Raw genomic sequence first — 16,428 nt, 5'->3', positions numbered from 1 at the left:
AAAGGAAGGAAAGTGGAAGGGGGCTTTTTCTCAAGAAGGGGCACTTAGAGTTCTCTGTGTGTCCAAACCTGCCCCTTCAAGCTGTATCACAGATTCAGCTTATTTTTATGGTTTTCTCTGAGGGCAGGTCCTGTTTGGTGAGGTCCCAGGGGCAGGTTAGCAGGTTTCCTCAGGAGCCAGCTCCTCCTCCTACCATCTGCCCAGGCCACCTTCTCTCAGATATCACAGGCCACCAAACCAGGGAAATTATTCCGAGTGAAACCAAATGTTCTTCCCTTGCCTATTTTTCGGCTAACTTTGAGAAATGATGAAGACCACGGGCAGGAATGAGCAACTACTGCTAGCACCCAGCAGCCAAAAGAAAGCCAAGTACCACTCACAGGGTGTTTCTGAGTTGGTTTTTTTTTTAGTTGCAAAGGGGTATCTCTGTTTTGTAAACTAAAAAAGAAAATTGGAACAAAACAAGTAGGTATATACTAGCATTAATATACTAAATAGACCAGCTACTTAAATACATTACTATTTTCATTTAATATGCAATCTCAATAGATAAAAAATATTGACTAGTATTTTCAGCCAAAAATTTTTTTAAAATCTTAAGTTTCAATAAGCAGATATATCTACCAATTAATTTTCAGCTTTGAATAAAAGATTTTTAGACTGTTTCTACTACTCAAAACCACATATCTGCATGTCTTGAAAATGTATAAATTAGTATAATTCCACTTGACTAAGACCACTGCCATATATGTCATATATTTGGCTTAAAAGACAGTGAAAAAATTATTTCCCAGAAATATTAATCACCAAATTTTAAGTTCAACTGAAAAGGAATCCTCTGGACCCACAGCTAAACTACCATTGCTGTAAGAGTGGTCAGAAGTACAAATATACCCTTCTGAGCCAAAGGCATACAAACGCCAATTCATGGCTGGGATTTTCACAAATACTTAAGACACTTCAAGAACTGAAGAGGCTGAAGACTTCGAGCCACAAACCCAGCACTTAGCACTTAAGTGCAAAACTTTCTACTGGTAAAATTTCCTCAGGCGTCAGATGTTGTGCTACTACAGTAGTCCTGTGGCCGAAATCTCTCCTGAGAGATTGTACACTTGCTCGTGTCTCTGGAGGGACAAGTCCTTCCCATGTCCAAACCATACAGCTAAAGATAAGCCTGAGCTGAATGAACATTTTATTTCCCACCCACCGAAGCTTTGTCACTATGCAGTTAAAACCAACAGATTTACATAATGAAAGAGACACCAATCAAGAAAAAAACACAACAAAACACACGCCAAATTTTAAATCTGCAAAGGCATTCAACAAGATTTACAAATCCTGATGCTATCAGAAATTTCTTACATGTGGGTCCAGATGGCAAAACCAATTTATTTTATGGGTCTACCACCATGTCCAACTATCTCCAAATTTCAAAGTTAAAAAAACTAAATAAATTAATTCCACTCTAATCACAAGCTTCTTTTAGAAGCAATTTTTTGTTTACACTGTCCAGAAGATTGAAAAATGAAATATTCTTTCAGAGAAATAAGGATATTTTTAAAGTGAGGTCAGCCTGCAAAAGCCAGTAAGTATATAAAAGTTATTTAAAGAACCAACCAACCAAACAGGATACAAATTCTGTCACAATGTCTGACATGTGAGACAGGTAGTTGCTCTATTCTAGCACTACGACAAAGCAATCCTTGTGGATATTTGGAGGGAAAAAAAAGTAAATGAAAGATAATGAAAAACTCTCATACAAGGAATCTGTGTTCTATGTACAGTGGGAATTCAAAATTTTACCAATATTGAAAGGACAAAACTAGTTTGAATTCAACTTGATATTGTTAAATGGTGAGTGCTAAACCAGCTCGTTCTTACTTCTTTCTCTGATGAATAAGGGATTATAAACACGTGCCATGGAGTTATAAAACTGGCCTACATAATAGACCTGAGTGTGGTGGCTGTACACAAATTACTTGCCTACCTCTTATAACTGTTTTAATTGTTGTTTGCATTGCAACTTCATCAAAACCAGAAAATTTCCCCTGTACTATCTGAGGTGTTTGGCAATCCTAGAAATTTCTTCAAAACACAATTCTATCTTATACCTATTGATGGACATATATCTTTTATACAGATATAACCAGTATAAAGATTGACACTGAATGCTGGTTTGTTTTGTTGCTATTTTTTTTTTAATAAACGTTGCTTTCAGCCAATTAATTACTGTTCAGTTGGAAATCTCTAATGAATACTGGATTCCAGACTCTTTTTACATAGTTCTTTTCTTTCCAAATCTTATATTCAATTATTCCCATGCAAGATGTATCCAAACTGTTGAAGTAAAATAGAGGATATCAAAAAGATATCCTTCGTGTACTCCAGAAAGTACACGAAGTTGACATTGTATAAAACATCTAAGAAAATACTCATATCACAATGGAGGATAAGAGGATTTTCTGGCTAAGTTTTCGAAACTGTGGTTTACTGACTCAAGAAAAATGTTTCAACATGTATCAGCATTTTAGAAATTTCAAGTGATTTAGATTATTGATAGAAAAGTCAGAAAAAAAATAATATCTTCAGTTTTAAAAATTGGTTTCAATAAAGTATAGATTTTACCATACTAAGAAAGGTATTTACAGACCTTTAATAAATGTCTGGTAGCCATTATTTACACACTTGACAATTAAGTCTTCAATCTACAAATTAATATGCTTTAGCTATACATAAAAGTCTAACTAGCAAATATTTTAATTGATTTTACCCCCTACATAGGTGCTATTGCATTTACTTAAGCATTTCCCAGAGCAATAAAACTAAATCACGAAGTTAATGCCTTGAATCTGGCCAGAGCAACCCACCAACTCACAAAATCAAATTGCTCTCACTGCTCTTACAGCTCTGTTGCAGCTCTGCAGTTCTCTTTGCCTGATATAAGTATCTCCTTTTACTGGCACTTTAAATCAAATGCCTAGGCCCTTTTTACTGGAGACTTAGAACCTTACCAAAGTCAAAGATCTGAATTTTCTCATTCAGTTTATGTCTGTAAAAATTTCTTGGAGAGTTTATCAAAACGCCACCAAACCAAAACTCTTTTCTTGAACCCAAATTAGCTATTACCCCAAAGATTGACAAAATATCCCTTAAAAGGCATCCTGCTTTGATAGGCCATGTACTTTTATATACATATGTAACACCATCAGACTGCTGCTCTAGCTTTTTACTTTATCTTAGCAGACAATGTAACGTGGCATTTATTTGTATTTGAGTTTTGAATAGCCCACTAGAGTTATCTGTGCACCAGAACACACATTGCCCCACATATTTTTCAAAATATTTTGGAAAATCTGGGAAAAAAAGCTCTTGCTTCTCATCCTTAAAACATTGCAAGGCATTAATTTAGACACACTTCAAAGATTTGAGTATTGGTGACTGATTTAATTTGATTATCATGATAATTTTCCATTAACTAGAAGCCACCACAAGACACTAAATAATGAAATTCTATATCAAAGTAGACAACCAAAATCCTGGAAAAGTGAAGTATTTGCTTGGTGGACCTTGGACAGAGGCTATAAGCCTCTGAATTTAACTGTTTTGAGAAGTCTGCACTGAATTTCATGCTGCCCCAGTCACGATGCTCACACTGCCTAGAGATAAGTCAAGCACAAAAGGACTTATTTATGCTGTATTTTTTCTCCAACAAAGGAAACCATCAGCAATATGGCTAATAAAATGCTATTAAATCTAGTCTGGCTAACACAACACGAAGAACTTGACACTTAGCAGTCATCATCCTACTTACCAAAACCAGTCATTAGTTAAGGTAATGCTGTGTACCAAGTAATATTTTTCCTTTTTTAGACCAGCCAGGCAATGAGCAGTCTGTTGTAATAAGTGATTTAAGGGGAAAGAATGCTGAAAGAAAATATTTCCGAAAGATACAGGGAGTGGCAATTGGAAAGAGAATAAAAAATCTGAAAGTAAGAACAACAGATCACAACAAAAAGGGAGAAATGTCACAGGCAGTAAAATTAATTTGGAGTTAAAAACATTTGCTCATTGCTTTGCTTAGTAAAACTTAAAAACAACTCAGAAGAAAAACTGAGAGAGGACATACATTGCACAAAACTTCACACTTTCCATTCTACAAACTTTCACATGGTTTCAAGAAACCCTGCCAGGCACTGCACAAACTCTTTAATGTCCTAGTTTTTGCTTATCTTTTTAAATACAGATTAAACAAAAAGACATGAAGCTGAGAGACCATGTTAATCTCTCCTTCATGTATCTTTCTCAAAATTTTGAGAGTCTTTGTTATTTGTAATAGACATACAATTTTCTGTTTAAAAGAATCACTTGACTCTTATTAGCAGCAGCAATAATGCCATACCAAAAAGAAATCAAATTTGGCAGCCTGATAAGCAAAGGAAGGAAAAGGAAATATTTGAGTCATTCCGTTCCAGCTCCATCAGCTCTCATTGCACCATCTCTATGGATTGTCTTGAAACCCTGCCCACATTTGCAATAAGAAAGCATTTAAAGTTATTTTTGTTTTGGTTTGGGGTTTTTTAAATCAAATCCAAATGGAACAAATGATAAAGACAACTTAGCTCAGTTGTTTCCCTTTTACTGTATATATATACACACACAGATTATGTACAGCATGTGTATATATAAATACACAGACACACACATACACACACGTATTTAAAATACTAACTTCTTTTCATACATAAACTTTACCAGAAAGACAAGCAACTATAAATGTTTAGATTGTGTGATACAGAATTTAAATATCACCTTTATAAATGGATCTTTTTTGCAAGTGAAGTCTTATCCTATAAGGATGTAAACACTTTGGCTTGCTGGAAAGAGACTCAGCAAATGTCCATGTTCAGGAAAAATCAGAAGCCTGGGGATTACTCTTGTATACAAAGCTATGAGTAAGTTCTGCAAGATGAGATCTAGAGTGTACAAAATATTTGAACACAAAATACTGTAAACAAACTACAGTAAGATTTGAAAGTCTCAGAAATTTGAGTCCAAAAAGAAATAATTGAAAAAATACCATACTAAAATATGAATCAAGATGGATGAAAATTTAGTTTGCTTTTCAGATGTTAAAAATAGAATTGGAGTCTCAAAACATTAATCTAGCATTTTCATTTTACCCATTACACACAGTAAAATATTCCTGTAAAGGCCATTTCATAATTTAAAAAAAAAAAAAAAATGCAATTTTAAACATAATGCACTATTTCTCTTCTTCTTTTCTTATTTCCTGAATAGCTGTCTGCTATTTTTTCATGTCATAGTAGTAATATCGATTTCTTCTATTATGTTGGTTTCTTTCTGCCATCTCCTTCTATCTTCATGCCAAGATCTGTTCTTTACTGGCTGTATTTCCTAGTTTTCTTTTCTGCTAGACTTTCAACCTTTTAATTTAAATTTAGCTTACTTGCAAGGCAATCCATAAGTACAAGCGACAAGCCGAACATTTGTCATAATACCTAAATGACAAAGTTTTCTGCTGGCTAATGACATCCCCATGCCATCTCCTAATGAGCACTGTCCTCACCTGGGAGAGAAGTAGGGGCTATTCAGAAAACAGAGGAGGTTAGAATATTTATTAATCATATTTTTCTCTTAGGCACATGTTTACCACAGTTTTAGGTGAGACAGTCCTCTCCCTGTGTTTCAGATCCAGACCCTCCTGATGATGTAAGGATAGGCATCTCCCTATTTCTTTTCCACCAGCTGCCTTTGGGAATTAGGAGAGAAAGAATATATTTACTCATGTCCAAGCATCATTTCCTACTCTTTCCAATGAGTAATCCTGTGTTTGTCTCTGCTATACAAAAATTTCTTATTCAGTGTCCCCTCATGCCCCTAAATTCCCCAAAGTAATGCTGAAAATTCATTTAACTCATAATTTTTTAATTATGTTGTTGTTTGGGAAAGCTGAGTAACAGCAGACGCACAGAAGCTCTCTGTTAAACAGAATCAGAGAGACAGAAAAATGTTTAAAACTGAGAGTTTGAACTGGGGATGTAGATAACACCACCAAGCAATCCACTGATCTGCATAAACCTTATAGCTTTCTAAAACATTTCAGTAGAACAAACAAAAAACTTGTGCTGACAACAGTCCAAACTCCCAAAGCTTTGGGAATTGGAAGAGAAACTTTTGAAACAGCTGTGAAGCAAATATTCCACACAGTCCAGATGAGCATATGAAGATATATTTGTAGTAAATGGAGAATTTTCATAGTTGGGAAAAGTCACCAGTAGAGTTTCACAGAGAGCTGTGCTGAGTTCTGCATTGTTCTGTTTATTCCTAAATGGAAGAGTGATGAACCACAGAATGAACAAAGTTTTGCTTATGATATTCATCTATTTTAACAAAGTCTGACTAGGAAGAACAACAAAAAGATCTGTCAACAGTCCATGAATGTCAATTAAAATGCAGACCTAATGCATGTATTAATACAAAATAATGTATATGTAGAAAACCAAACTTTACAAATAAAATGGCAGGCCTAGAAGTGATCATTACTACTTGCAGACAGGATCTTAAGCTACCCTTGATTGGTCCATAAAAAAAAAAAAAAAAACCACAAAAAAACAACACTCTAAGAGGAGGAAATATCATGTTAGGAATTATTAGGAAAGTAACAGAAAATAAAAACAGACACCATCCTAATGCTGACCTATAAATGCCCAGTTAGCCCTCATACCAGATCTGTCCATACAAATACTGGGCAAAGTTACGATTCCCTCACCTCAAAACATAGCAGAGTGGGGAAGCAACAGTCCAGATGATGAGAGATTAAGAATACCAACCGTTCACTGAGAAGACTCCAACCTTAAAAAGAAAGGAATGGAGAAACTTAGGGTGAAAAATCATAAAATAATGGCTGGCATTGGAATGATAGAGAGGGATCAAGTACTCACTGTCTCTTCCAATAGAAGAAATGGGCGACACTAAGTGAAGCTAACCACTTTTAGGCTTCAAAGAGAACAGAGCAATTTCTACCATGTAGTTTGTGCAGTACTCCTTGTCACTGAAAGTTATGAGTGTATCTTAACAGCCAAATTAGTTGAAAAAAGAGGTTAAACAATTTGTGGAGGAGTGATCCATCAAGATCTATGTAAAATACGGAAATATCTTTAGCCCCAAAAATCCATATCTGCAAATTATTATAGGTATAAACTACTATATGCTGTTCTATACTGTCTACTTGTTCACAAGCTGCCATTTCAGTCACCCTCAAAGAACAGATATGAGGTCAAACAGATATTTGGGTTTACTTATTAATGGTATCTTTCTGTAAATAAACACATATTTAGCATTTTAACACTCAAATGTTAAATATTTACTGCTCAAAAATACATCTTAGTAAAACAAGATGAAGACCAGAAATTGTATTTATTCACTGTAATATATGACAATGTATTCCTCCAATGACAGTGTGTTAAGTGTACAGTAAGCTCCTTGCAGGAAATGATGGGTATGATTTTGTTGCATATGTTTCCCAATTCTTCAGCAAAGAATTTGATGAGGGCTAACATACTGCCGAGATGACAAAAATATCTTCCCACCAGTGACTCCGGTGACTCGAAGCGAAGGCTCGTTTGGGCCTTCTGTTGCAGCCCTCAGCAGCTTTGCCTCCCGTCTCCCAGTAAATGTCAAACACTATCAGTGCTGTGCCCTTCTGCCCCCTGCTAACAACCAAACACATTCTGCAAGCTCTGCAAATGTCTCCTTAACAACTTATGCCTTGGTCCCGGCTCATTCCATCAGCAGTACAACCAGACTGCCTGGGAATGGCTTTAGCAGGCTTTACATCCTCCACATCCTCCACAGCTGCTTTGCTGGGGAGAATTGGTATCTTTTGCAGTATCCACTCTATTTGTTGGAACACAGGATGGGGCTTAATAGAGAGAAAATACTCTCCTTTTAGCAACAATTTATGTATTTTGAAAGTTAATTTTTTTAAATTGTTTATGACTCCTTTGACTACTCTTTGCAAGTAGTTTCTTTCTGTTGAAAATTCTACAAAAGCATTCTCATCTGAAGAATACTTTAAACTTTGGTTTGGACAAATACCAACATCTACATACAGACATTTAATCTCCTTTTACTGTCAACAGACTAGTCAACACATTTATGCTGGAGAAGGAACAAATAAATTAATAAACTGCCCAATCAGCTACTTAATTCAGTTGTCTGACAAGCAGGTGCCTGCTGGTGGTTAGATGTCCTAGACTATCTGAAACATCTGTTGAGGGCAAGCAGCTGTGGCACAGGCCCAGTTGGGACCTGGGTCCTTTTGGGGAAGGTATTCTGAGGCTAGAAATTATTTTTTCAAATAAAGGTGTCCCTTTTTGAGTGACCTGAGTTCTGCTCCAGGCACTATGAACTGTACTGGCAGAGTTGCTACTCATTAGAAGGGAAGTTCACAAACCAAATACAGCTGTAAACTCCTGTGTATAGAGATGTAAATATAGGTGTTTTAATCTCCAATTGAATTCTTCACTTGTTCATAAAATTTCTATAAAGGAAGACATACGATTATTTTTATTGAAATAATCTTGTGCTTTACCCACTGTTCTGTGTCATTCAAGCAAATCATCACTGGCATCAAATGCAGTTTGCTGCCCAGCCAGGAGTCTGTCAATATCTGTGTCAGTATTAAGTTATTTTCAAACCCTTCAAAGAAATCTTATATCTGTACTTCTTTTTTTAACATTAAGTATGTACAAATCTCTGCATCTTGAATTAAATCTTCTGGTGTCATATTTCTTGACTAATTCCTACATGCAAATTGATGTTCACCCATGAAGCAATCAAGTTTACTCACTGTCCACATTTGAGACTGCAATCCTTTGCCCTTCACAGTGATGAGGTGGATTTATTTTATTTTGTCTTAATTTTAATCTACTTGAATTTTTCTAAAAGGGTTTCAAAGATCTAATCAGACACGAGGACCTTTTATTTTTCAGATGAAAATGGGATGGCTGTTTGCTGGCTGAAAATGCATCATTTCAGATTACTGCAGATCTGCAGTGTGCAGTAAGATTTCTGCTATGACAGCCCAGAGACTCCTGCACTGACAGTCTCCATACATATCAGCCATTTCATTTTCCTAAATGCCTCTGCTAAGAGGTATAATGTTAGCACAAATCAACAATGAAATGCAAAATGTCATTACATTTTCATTACCCCTACCTCTTTAGTGATTCACATATTCTCCAAACAGATGTGTGATTTGTGTAATTTAGTGTTGTGGGTTTTTTAATTGTATTAAGACAGATGCTCTTGGGAAGCATCAATAATGGTTTTCACTGGCATTATGAACATACATTAGATTCCACCAAAAGTTCTTATGGAGAGATGAAAAAAATGTAAATACTTCTTACTCAGCTCTCTAGAAAGTCACCATAAAATCAAATGACTAACACTTCCCCCTTTCCCTCTGACATTTACACTACAAACCAGGAATTGAAATACATTGATAAATGAGTAAATAAAAAAGTACACACCCTAAACTATCCAATGTTGAGAATATGTTAGAATTATGTAACAAAAGCAGTAACGAGCAACACAGACTGTTCCCTTCAATTTCATTTCAGAGCCTATCTTCAAGAGCTACTCAGCTGGAATGGCTGCAATTTAAGAAGTCCTATTAAGGTTTGATCACTTAAAATTATACTTGCATGTTGAAAAGGTGTTTTATTCATAGCAGACATCCAGGCGACCCAAAGTAATAATCACACATAGCAAATACAGAATGACTTATTTAAAAATAAATTCTTCTCCTCAATAATTTGCATGTCATTCTCAGTGCAAATCAAGTCCCCCTTTCTTTCATGACAAGTATTTTTGTCAATTTTTACCTTTTCTGCTATTAACCGAACATTAGTTTCTTTTTCAGACAGTTAGACACAAATGCAGTGAATACAATTTTGTTTGTACAGCTAGAAAGAAAGAAGAGAGCAATGAGGTGCTGCCAAGAAAAACTGCGAACAAATTTCAGTATTGGTCTGAGTATGTGTAACTAGTCCTGTAGACAGGTTTGGATTTGGATTGCATTTAGATACAAATAGTAACATATTACATCAATATTCAGAGGTCTCCTGTCAGAATTACCTACACCACATACAAGAAATTGCTGTATAACACAGAAATCCCCTAAAAAATGTAAGACACGATACAATTATGGGAAGAGGAGACAGCAAGAGGGCATACCCAGAATTTTAAATTCCTCAACTGTTTGAATGGTTTAATATAAATACGTTTCAGCAATTTCTGTGAATACAAGCACTCTATATTTCGTCAGAAATGAAATGAAATTTCCATGATTGTACTTATGGCATGAAGTAGCTTTTCAAACCACTTTGGACATGGGTCTCCATTTTTAAGGGAAGTCAGCACAGGACTGGGACGTTGGTCCTAATCCAACAAATTACCCAGGTAACAATCTCACATTGGGTGAGACCACATGCTTATGAGATCTTTCAAAATTGGCAGAATCCACCCTGCAGAAGCAATCTAAACCATGGTGTTGGGTCCCTTCCCCCTGCCATGGGGTCCTGGGAGAGGGGCCCTGGGGGGAGGCACGGGGTTTCCCTGCCCCTGGTCAGCCTCGTTCCCCACTGGTTGGTTTGTGTTCCCTGTGTGGCCAAGGACCCTCGGGTCCCGTGACTGAGGGGTTCCTCAGCAGAGCCTCAGCCATGCGGCTGGAGAAATAAACATCTCTGAAACATCTATCAAGAATTGGTCCATATATATTTCTTTTCCACGGACCTCGTCGTCTGATACGCGTGTTGCAGTATCCACACTGTAACAAATGGTGGGGAAATGCTGGCAAGACACTGATCCCTAAGGACAGCGACTGTGATTTGTGAGGAAACTCTGGATTTCTCATCTTGTTTTTGTTTTGCTATTCCATCTCTAAATTATGGAGGAATCGTGGAAAGACTCTTGGCTCTCAGAGCCGCATATGGACATTTATCTTAAACTTGAAAAGATTCTTGAACAATGATTTGTAAATTTTAGCTTAATTCAAGCTCAAAAGGAACTGAAACATTTCCTTTCATGGTTGTTTAAGAACTTTTTCTATGTTTCTTGGGATTTGATTCTTACCAAAGACTTTTGGAAGACTGTTTGGACACAGTTAATTTCTGAGTCAAAATATAAGCCAATGGAAGAATATTTTCGTGAAAATTATTTAATTACCGAGACTGTTTAGCAATGTCAGCTGTGTCCTGGCGAAGGGAAGCCTGCCTCGGGGACTGTGCGGCCTCGGCCACGTGGACCAAGCGCTCTCCGAGCAGCAGCGAGGCAGTTCCCATGCGTGGGCGGAGCGACGCTAGCTGCAGTGTCGGCAGTGGAACCAGGCGCAGCGGGAGCGGCACAACCCGGCAATGTCCACCCGGCCCCGCGCCGTGCGTGGTGGAGCGAGCCCCGTGAGAGGAGCGGCGCGTGGGCGGTGGCTGGTGGCGAAGCGGAGCCGCACCTAGCCAAAATGTGCACTGGAGCAGGGCGCAGGAGGGTCGTCGCCTGGGGTCCTGGCCAATACGTGGGCACGGCCCCAGGCAGTGGCAGCGCAGCTGAGAGCAGAGGAGACGGAGCACAGGGAGCTGAGTGGCCCGGCCCGGCCCACGCGGCCCCAAATGTGACCCCAGGAAGAGCGCGCAGGCGCTAGCAGCCCCGATGGCCCCGGCAGCACTGACAACCCTGGCAGTTCCAACATGGGAGTGACCGAAAGAAAAAGAGAGAGCAAAAATGCAGCAAGACAGAAAACAGCAGCCACTTGGAAAAAGGAAAATCATCATAGCTAAGGTTTTAGGAATAGTAAAATAGTAAAATAGTATAATGTTAAACAAAATTATGGTTTTATAACAAGATGTGACAACCAGGAAGACATATTCGTTCACAGAACTGCTATTAAAAAGAATAACTCTGAAAAATGCATCCCAAGTTTAGGAGATGGAGAAGTAGTAGAGTTCAAAATTGCGCAAGGTAGAAAAGGGTTGCAAGCAGCAGAGGTCACTGGGCCTGATGGTGTTTCTGTAAAAGGCAGTATATATGCTAAAAATCGTAGTCATGTTAGACAACATCTGCATTATAAACAGTCCCTACAGTCTCCATTTTCTAATCCCACCTTTCCCTTTTACTCTATATCCTCTTACCCTCAGTGTAGTCCCAATCCGTTTTTTCACCCATGGTTTCCCTCACAAAACCATGCCTTTGCCAATTGTTTCCCCAAAAATCCCTTTCCAATGCTGAGTGGGGGATGAAGAGGGGGAGGGAAGAAATTAACTATTGTTGTTTAGAGTTCCAACAGGTATAAATGGAAGAAACCCTCTCCTGCCTCAGTTTCCCCACAAAGCATGCTCAGAGAGTCCTGTCTCCTTTCTATCAGCCTTAAGATGTTCCAGAGAATCTGTTTGGACATTTAAAGACTCAGGAGGGTGGCTAGTTTTGTTTTGAAGCTGTTCTTGTTATCTCATGTTTATCCAGTTGTTTTCAATGTTAAGTTTTAAATCTCTTTTTGTTAAAAATAAACGGGTGAAGTGTTGGGGTCCCTTCCCCTGCCATGTAGTCCTGGGAGAGGGGCCCAGGGGGGGAGGCACGGGGTTTCCCTGCCCCTGGTCAGCCTCATTCCCCACTGGTTGGTTTGTGTTCCCCCGCGTGGGCAAGGACCCTCGGGTCCTGTGATTGCAGCAGTTCCTGGGCAGATCCTCAGCCATCCATGCGGCTGGAGAAATAAACATCTCTGAAACATCTATCAAGAATCAGTCCATATATATTTCTTTTCCATGGGCCTCGTTGTCTGATACACGTGTTGCAGTATCCCCACTGTAACACCACGGATCCCAGACTGCAGCAGGGAAGGGGGAAGTGCCAGAAAGTGGGAGAAGCAAGAGAGAGTGAGAAAATGTACAGCCAGAAGTAGCAGTGGCAAGGTAAGCAACTAGTAATGTTATGTACAGTTTTCAAAAGAGCCTGAGTAGACTTTTTTGATATGTGGGAGAAAACACTTGGCTGCACCATTGGTCTGGGCCCCATGCTGTTTTAATTCATGCAACAAATTATATGTGAAGTAGAGCAAAGTCAACTCAGCTTCCAAAATGGGGCATTTTTCAGAACCAGTACTCAGCAAAATACTTATAAATGAGGAAAAACTTGTGGTGATGCTTTCTTACAAAATTATGTTGCACAGTCAATCTATGTTGTAAGTAAGAAATAAAACAGATGAGAATGTGGAATTTACCAGTGCCAGTAAAAATGGACCCATCAGCAATACACTTTGCAGGATTTCCTAAATTTGTAGCTTAAAGGGGAAGGTGTTCGATTGAAATTAATTTACTATTTTTAATTATCTATCAACACCACTACTAAAGAAAATACATTTAATATACAGACTCCACTTGAAAGAGAGTGACAGTGAGAGTCAAACCAGAGATGAAATAACTGCTTACTTTCATGCTTAAAACAAACTGTTCTTGAGTATAGAAAGCCCACCAGTCTGTGGGTGATGGGCTACCTCTGTGAAGCTTAACACTGCAGTGTAGAACTACAGTTCAACATTGCAGGCAGGTTAAAAAAATGAGTGATAAACTGTCTGGTAATTCAGTGAATACCTCAGATATGTAATAGTTATCCTGAAAGTACATCCTATAGCTAAAAGTAGGCAATTTATATAAAACAGGTAAGCTATTTATGTCTGGTACCGTCAAACTATTGATTACTAAATAAATTGTACCATTGTTCTTTGTCCCAAAGATTCCTATTGCCTGACAACCTTCTGACCCAGCTCCTTTCCATTCACAGCCATTCAGCAAAGCTGTAGCAGAAAGAGTAACTGAGTATTTACCGATGTAACTACTACCTATTTTATTTATAATAGATCCACAGTCAGTTGTCCAGAAAGGATAATACCCATTACTAGATGACAAGTGACCATCATTACAAGACCTTTCACCATTAGGTTTTGAAGAATGCTGGTCATCCGCAGGCATATTTTGAAAGTGGTCATTCTTTGTCAAGCTGAAAACATATTTTTAACTTCTTCTGCATTACTTCTGCAGCATGGTAGCTTACATTGTACCGGAATGACAATTCAGATTTGGGATACTAGACAATTCGATATATTAGTGGAGTTAGACGAGTATAATGCTTACATTGTTCACACATTCTCCTCTGACTCACTGCAACATTATAAATACCCACCGTAAGGGGAGCTCCGCCCTGGAGAGGTTTAATCTAATACTTTCTGCTGTTGCAGACCCTTCTACCTTTAAGATGAAACCAAGCCATTAAGACTTGACTCCACACTCTAAGGTTTTTTTTTTTTTTTACATTTAAGATGATTCACAAAACTAGCTTTACATCGTTTCCTGTAATCCCAAGGCAAAAAGTGTTCTGTAAATGTACTTTGTTTCAAATGTAAGAAACATTAACCACCCACTTCCTGTACTGTTCCCTAAAAGGTTTACAAGTACTGCAGGACTAATCCCATTCTGCCAAAAGCCTTCATTTCTTGCCAAAGAGGGACTCAGTTAATGTTAAATGACTGTACTCTTCATATTAAATAATACTTGGAAGCTGAAACAGACCAAGGCTTTATAGAACCCTTTTGAAAATATCTGACAAAGTCACAATTTATGACAGGAGGCCCCGCAGAAAATTCCCAGGGCCGAGCTCTGCTCAGCTTCCACGGCTGCATGTGTGCAAGGAAAGGGCAGGGCTGGTGCCAAGAGCTTTCTGAGCCCAAGTAACATATAAGCAGGTCAATGGAACAAATCCGTTCCTCTTAGTAATCCACGAAACAAAATAGCGTGTGATGTTCATTTGGAACTTTGCCTTTATTGCAGGGAAATATGGCTGGAAAGGTAACTGTTTCAGTCAAATCAATGTGAACTAAACATCAGTCATTGTCAATACTGAACTTTACACCAATGCAATCCCACCCAAAACAGCGACCAGAGGAACTGCCGGGCACTTCAACTGACACATTTGTGCCTGAACTAAAAAAAATGGTTATTAACTAATGTTCACAAGTCTCTGCAGGAATTTGAGCCGAGTTAGTTTTCAGAAAGCCCAGGGTCTGGGTCCCGGTTTGCTCGTATATCCCCAACATGTCTAAGAATTGAGCAAAAGTGCCACCTATGTCCCTGTCGATCCCCCTGCCGACTGAAAATGCTTTTAAGCAGGATACTAAGGAAGTACTGAAATCCTTCTAGGGACGACTAAGCCGGGACAAAACGCCCGCAAGCTAACCAGAACATCCACCTCTATGAGCTCCGCAGAACCAGGGGCACCGCTCCGACCACCCCCCCGACCCCGCGCCGCCAGAGCGGGCCAGGAGCAGGGGCATGGCCGGACCGCGGGGCCGAGCGGGCAGCGGGGCCGGGGGCAGCGAGCGCAGCCCCGGAGCAGTGCAGGGACACCCGGGCCCCTCGGGCAGAGCCACCGCCGCGGGTCCGGCCCCCTCCCCCGACCGCAGACAAAGAGCTGAGGCTCCGCCACCACCCACCCCAGTGCCTCTCACCCCAGGTATCCATCCCCTCCTCCGCCTTCTCCTCTGCCCTCCCTTCCTCCCTCCCTCCGCCCCCCTCCCTGCCCCGGGCCGCCGCGGCAGCCCCCGCCGGGTACTCACAGGATGGTGGTCTGGGGGGACACGGCGGGGACGCTCTCCAGCATCAGATGCATGCAGCGCACCGTGGTGCGGAAGCAGAGGCAGCGGCTGGGGCACCACACGCTCCCGCGCTGCGGCGGCGGCGGCGGCTGCGCGGCGGCGGGGGGAAAGAGCCCCCCACTGCGGAGCAGCAGCAGCAGCAGGCAGAGGCTGGGGGCGGCCACCGCTTCGTGCCGGGCCATGCTGCCGGGCGGGGGGGCGAGGAGGAAGAGGAGAGGGGCTTCTGCAGATCCGCGTCGCGCCCGCTCCGCTCCCGGCCGCGGCTGCCGCTCGGGTCGGCGGCGGGGCGATCTCGTCCCCGGCGCGGGCTGGAGGAGGGGACGGCGGTGGGCCCGCCCCGGCCGGCGAGGATGGGCGCCCGCCCCGCGCGGGGCTCCGCGCCGCCCTGCGCACGCACCGCGGGGCAGTGCCGGGCACGGGCTGGGGCGGGGGGTCCGCCCGCACCCGGGGCTGCTGCTCCCCCGTGCTCGGAAGGGAAAGGGTGAAGGCACCCCCTGAGCGGGACGGCAGCTTGCACCTCGGGAGAGGAGAGAAGGAGGGCAACGAGGGGAGTGGAGAACGGGAAAGAAGGGGTAAGGAGAGGAAGGGGGAACAAAAAGCAAAGAGAAAAGATGAGGAAAAAAAGATCAGGGAAAGAGAAACCTTTATGGGAAGAAGCAAGTCCAACAAGCCAATTTCCATTTCTGCCGTGGTTTGAAAAACCCACATAC

General features: G+C 40.7%; 1 protein-coding gene across 3 annotated transcripts in view; it reads right to left on the bottom strand.

The window, feature by feature from the left end:
* Positions 1–16,024, bottom strand: part of PXDN (peroxidasin) — an 87,742-nt gene extending 71,718 nt beyond the window's left edge. For 2 of the 3 annotated variants that reach the window (XM_042033112.1, XM_042033113.1), the window contains exon 1: positions 15,680–16,022. In XM_042033112.1, coding sequence (XP_041889046.1) covers positions 15,680–15,900 — 221 coding nt within the window. In that variant the 5' untranslated portion in view covers positions 15,901–16,022. Of the gene's footprint in view, positions 1–15,679 lie in introns of all 3 variants that reach the window. The other variant, XM_042033114.1, reaches the window with a different exon arrangement.
* Between the last annotated feature and the right edge of the window lie 404 nt (positions 16,025–16,428).

This window comes from Corvus kubaryi, unplaced genomic scaffold (assembly GCF_017639235.1).
Source record: "Corvus kubaryi isolate FWS band 111438036 unplaced genomic scaffold, C.kubaryi_AGA036_p1.0 37354, whole genome shotgun sequence".
Taxonomy (NCBI): Eukaryota; Metazoa; Chordata; class Aves; order Passeriformes; family Corvidae; genus Corvus; species Corvus kubaryi.
The sequence above is the reverse complement of the archived record's forward strand: the minus strand, read 5'-3'. Positions and strand labels throughout refer to the sequence as shown.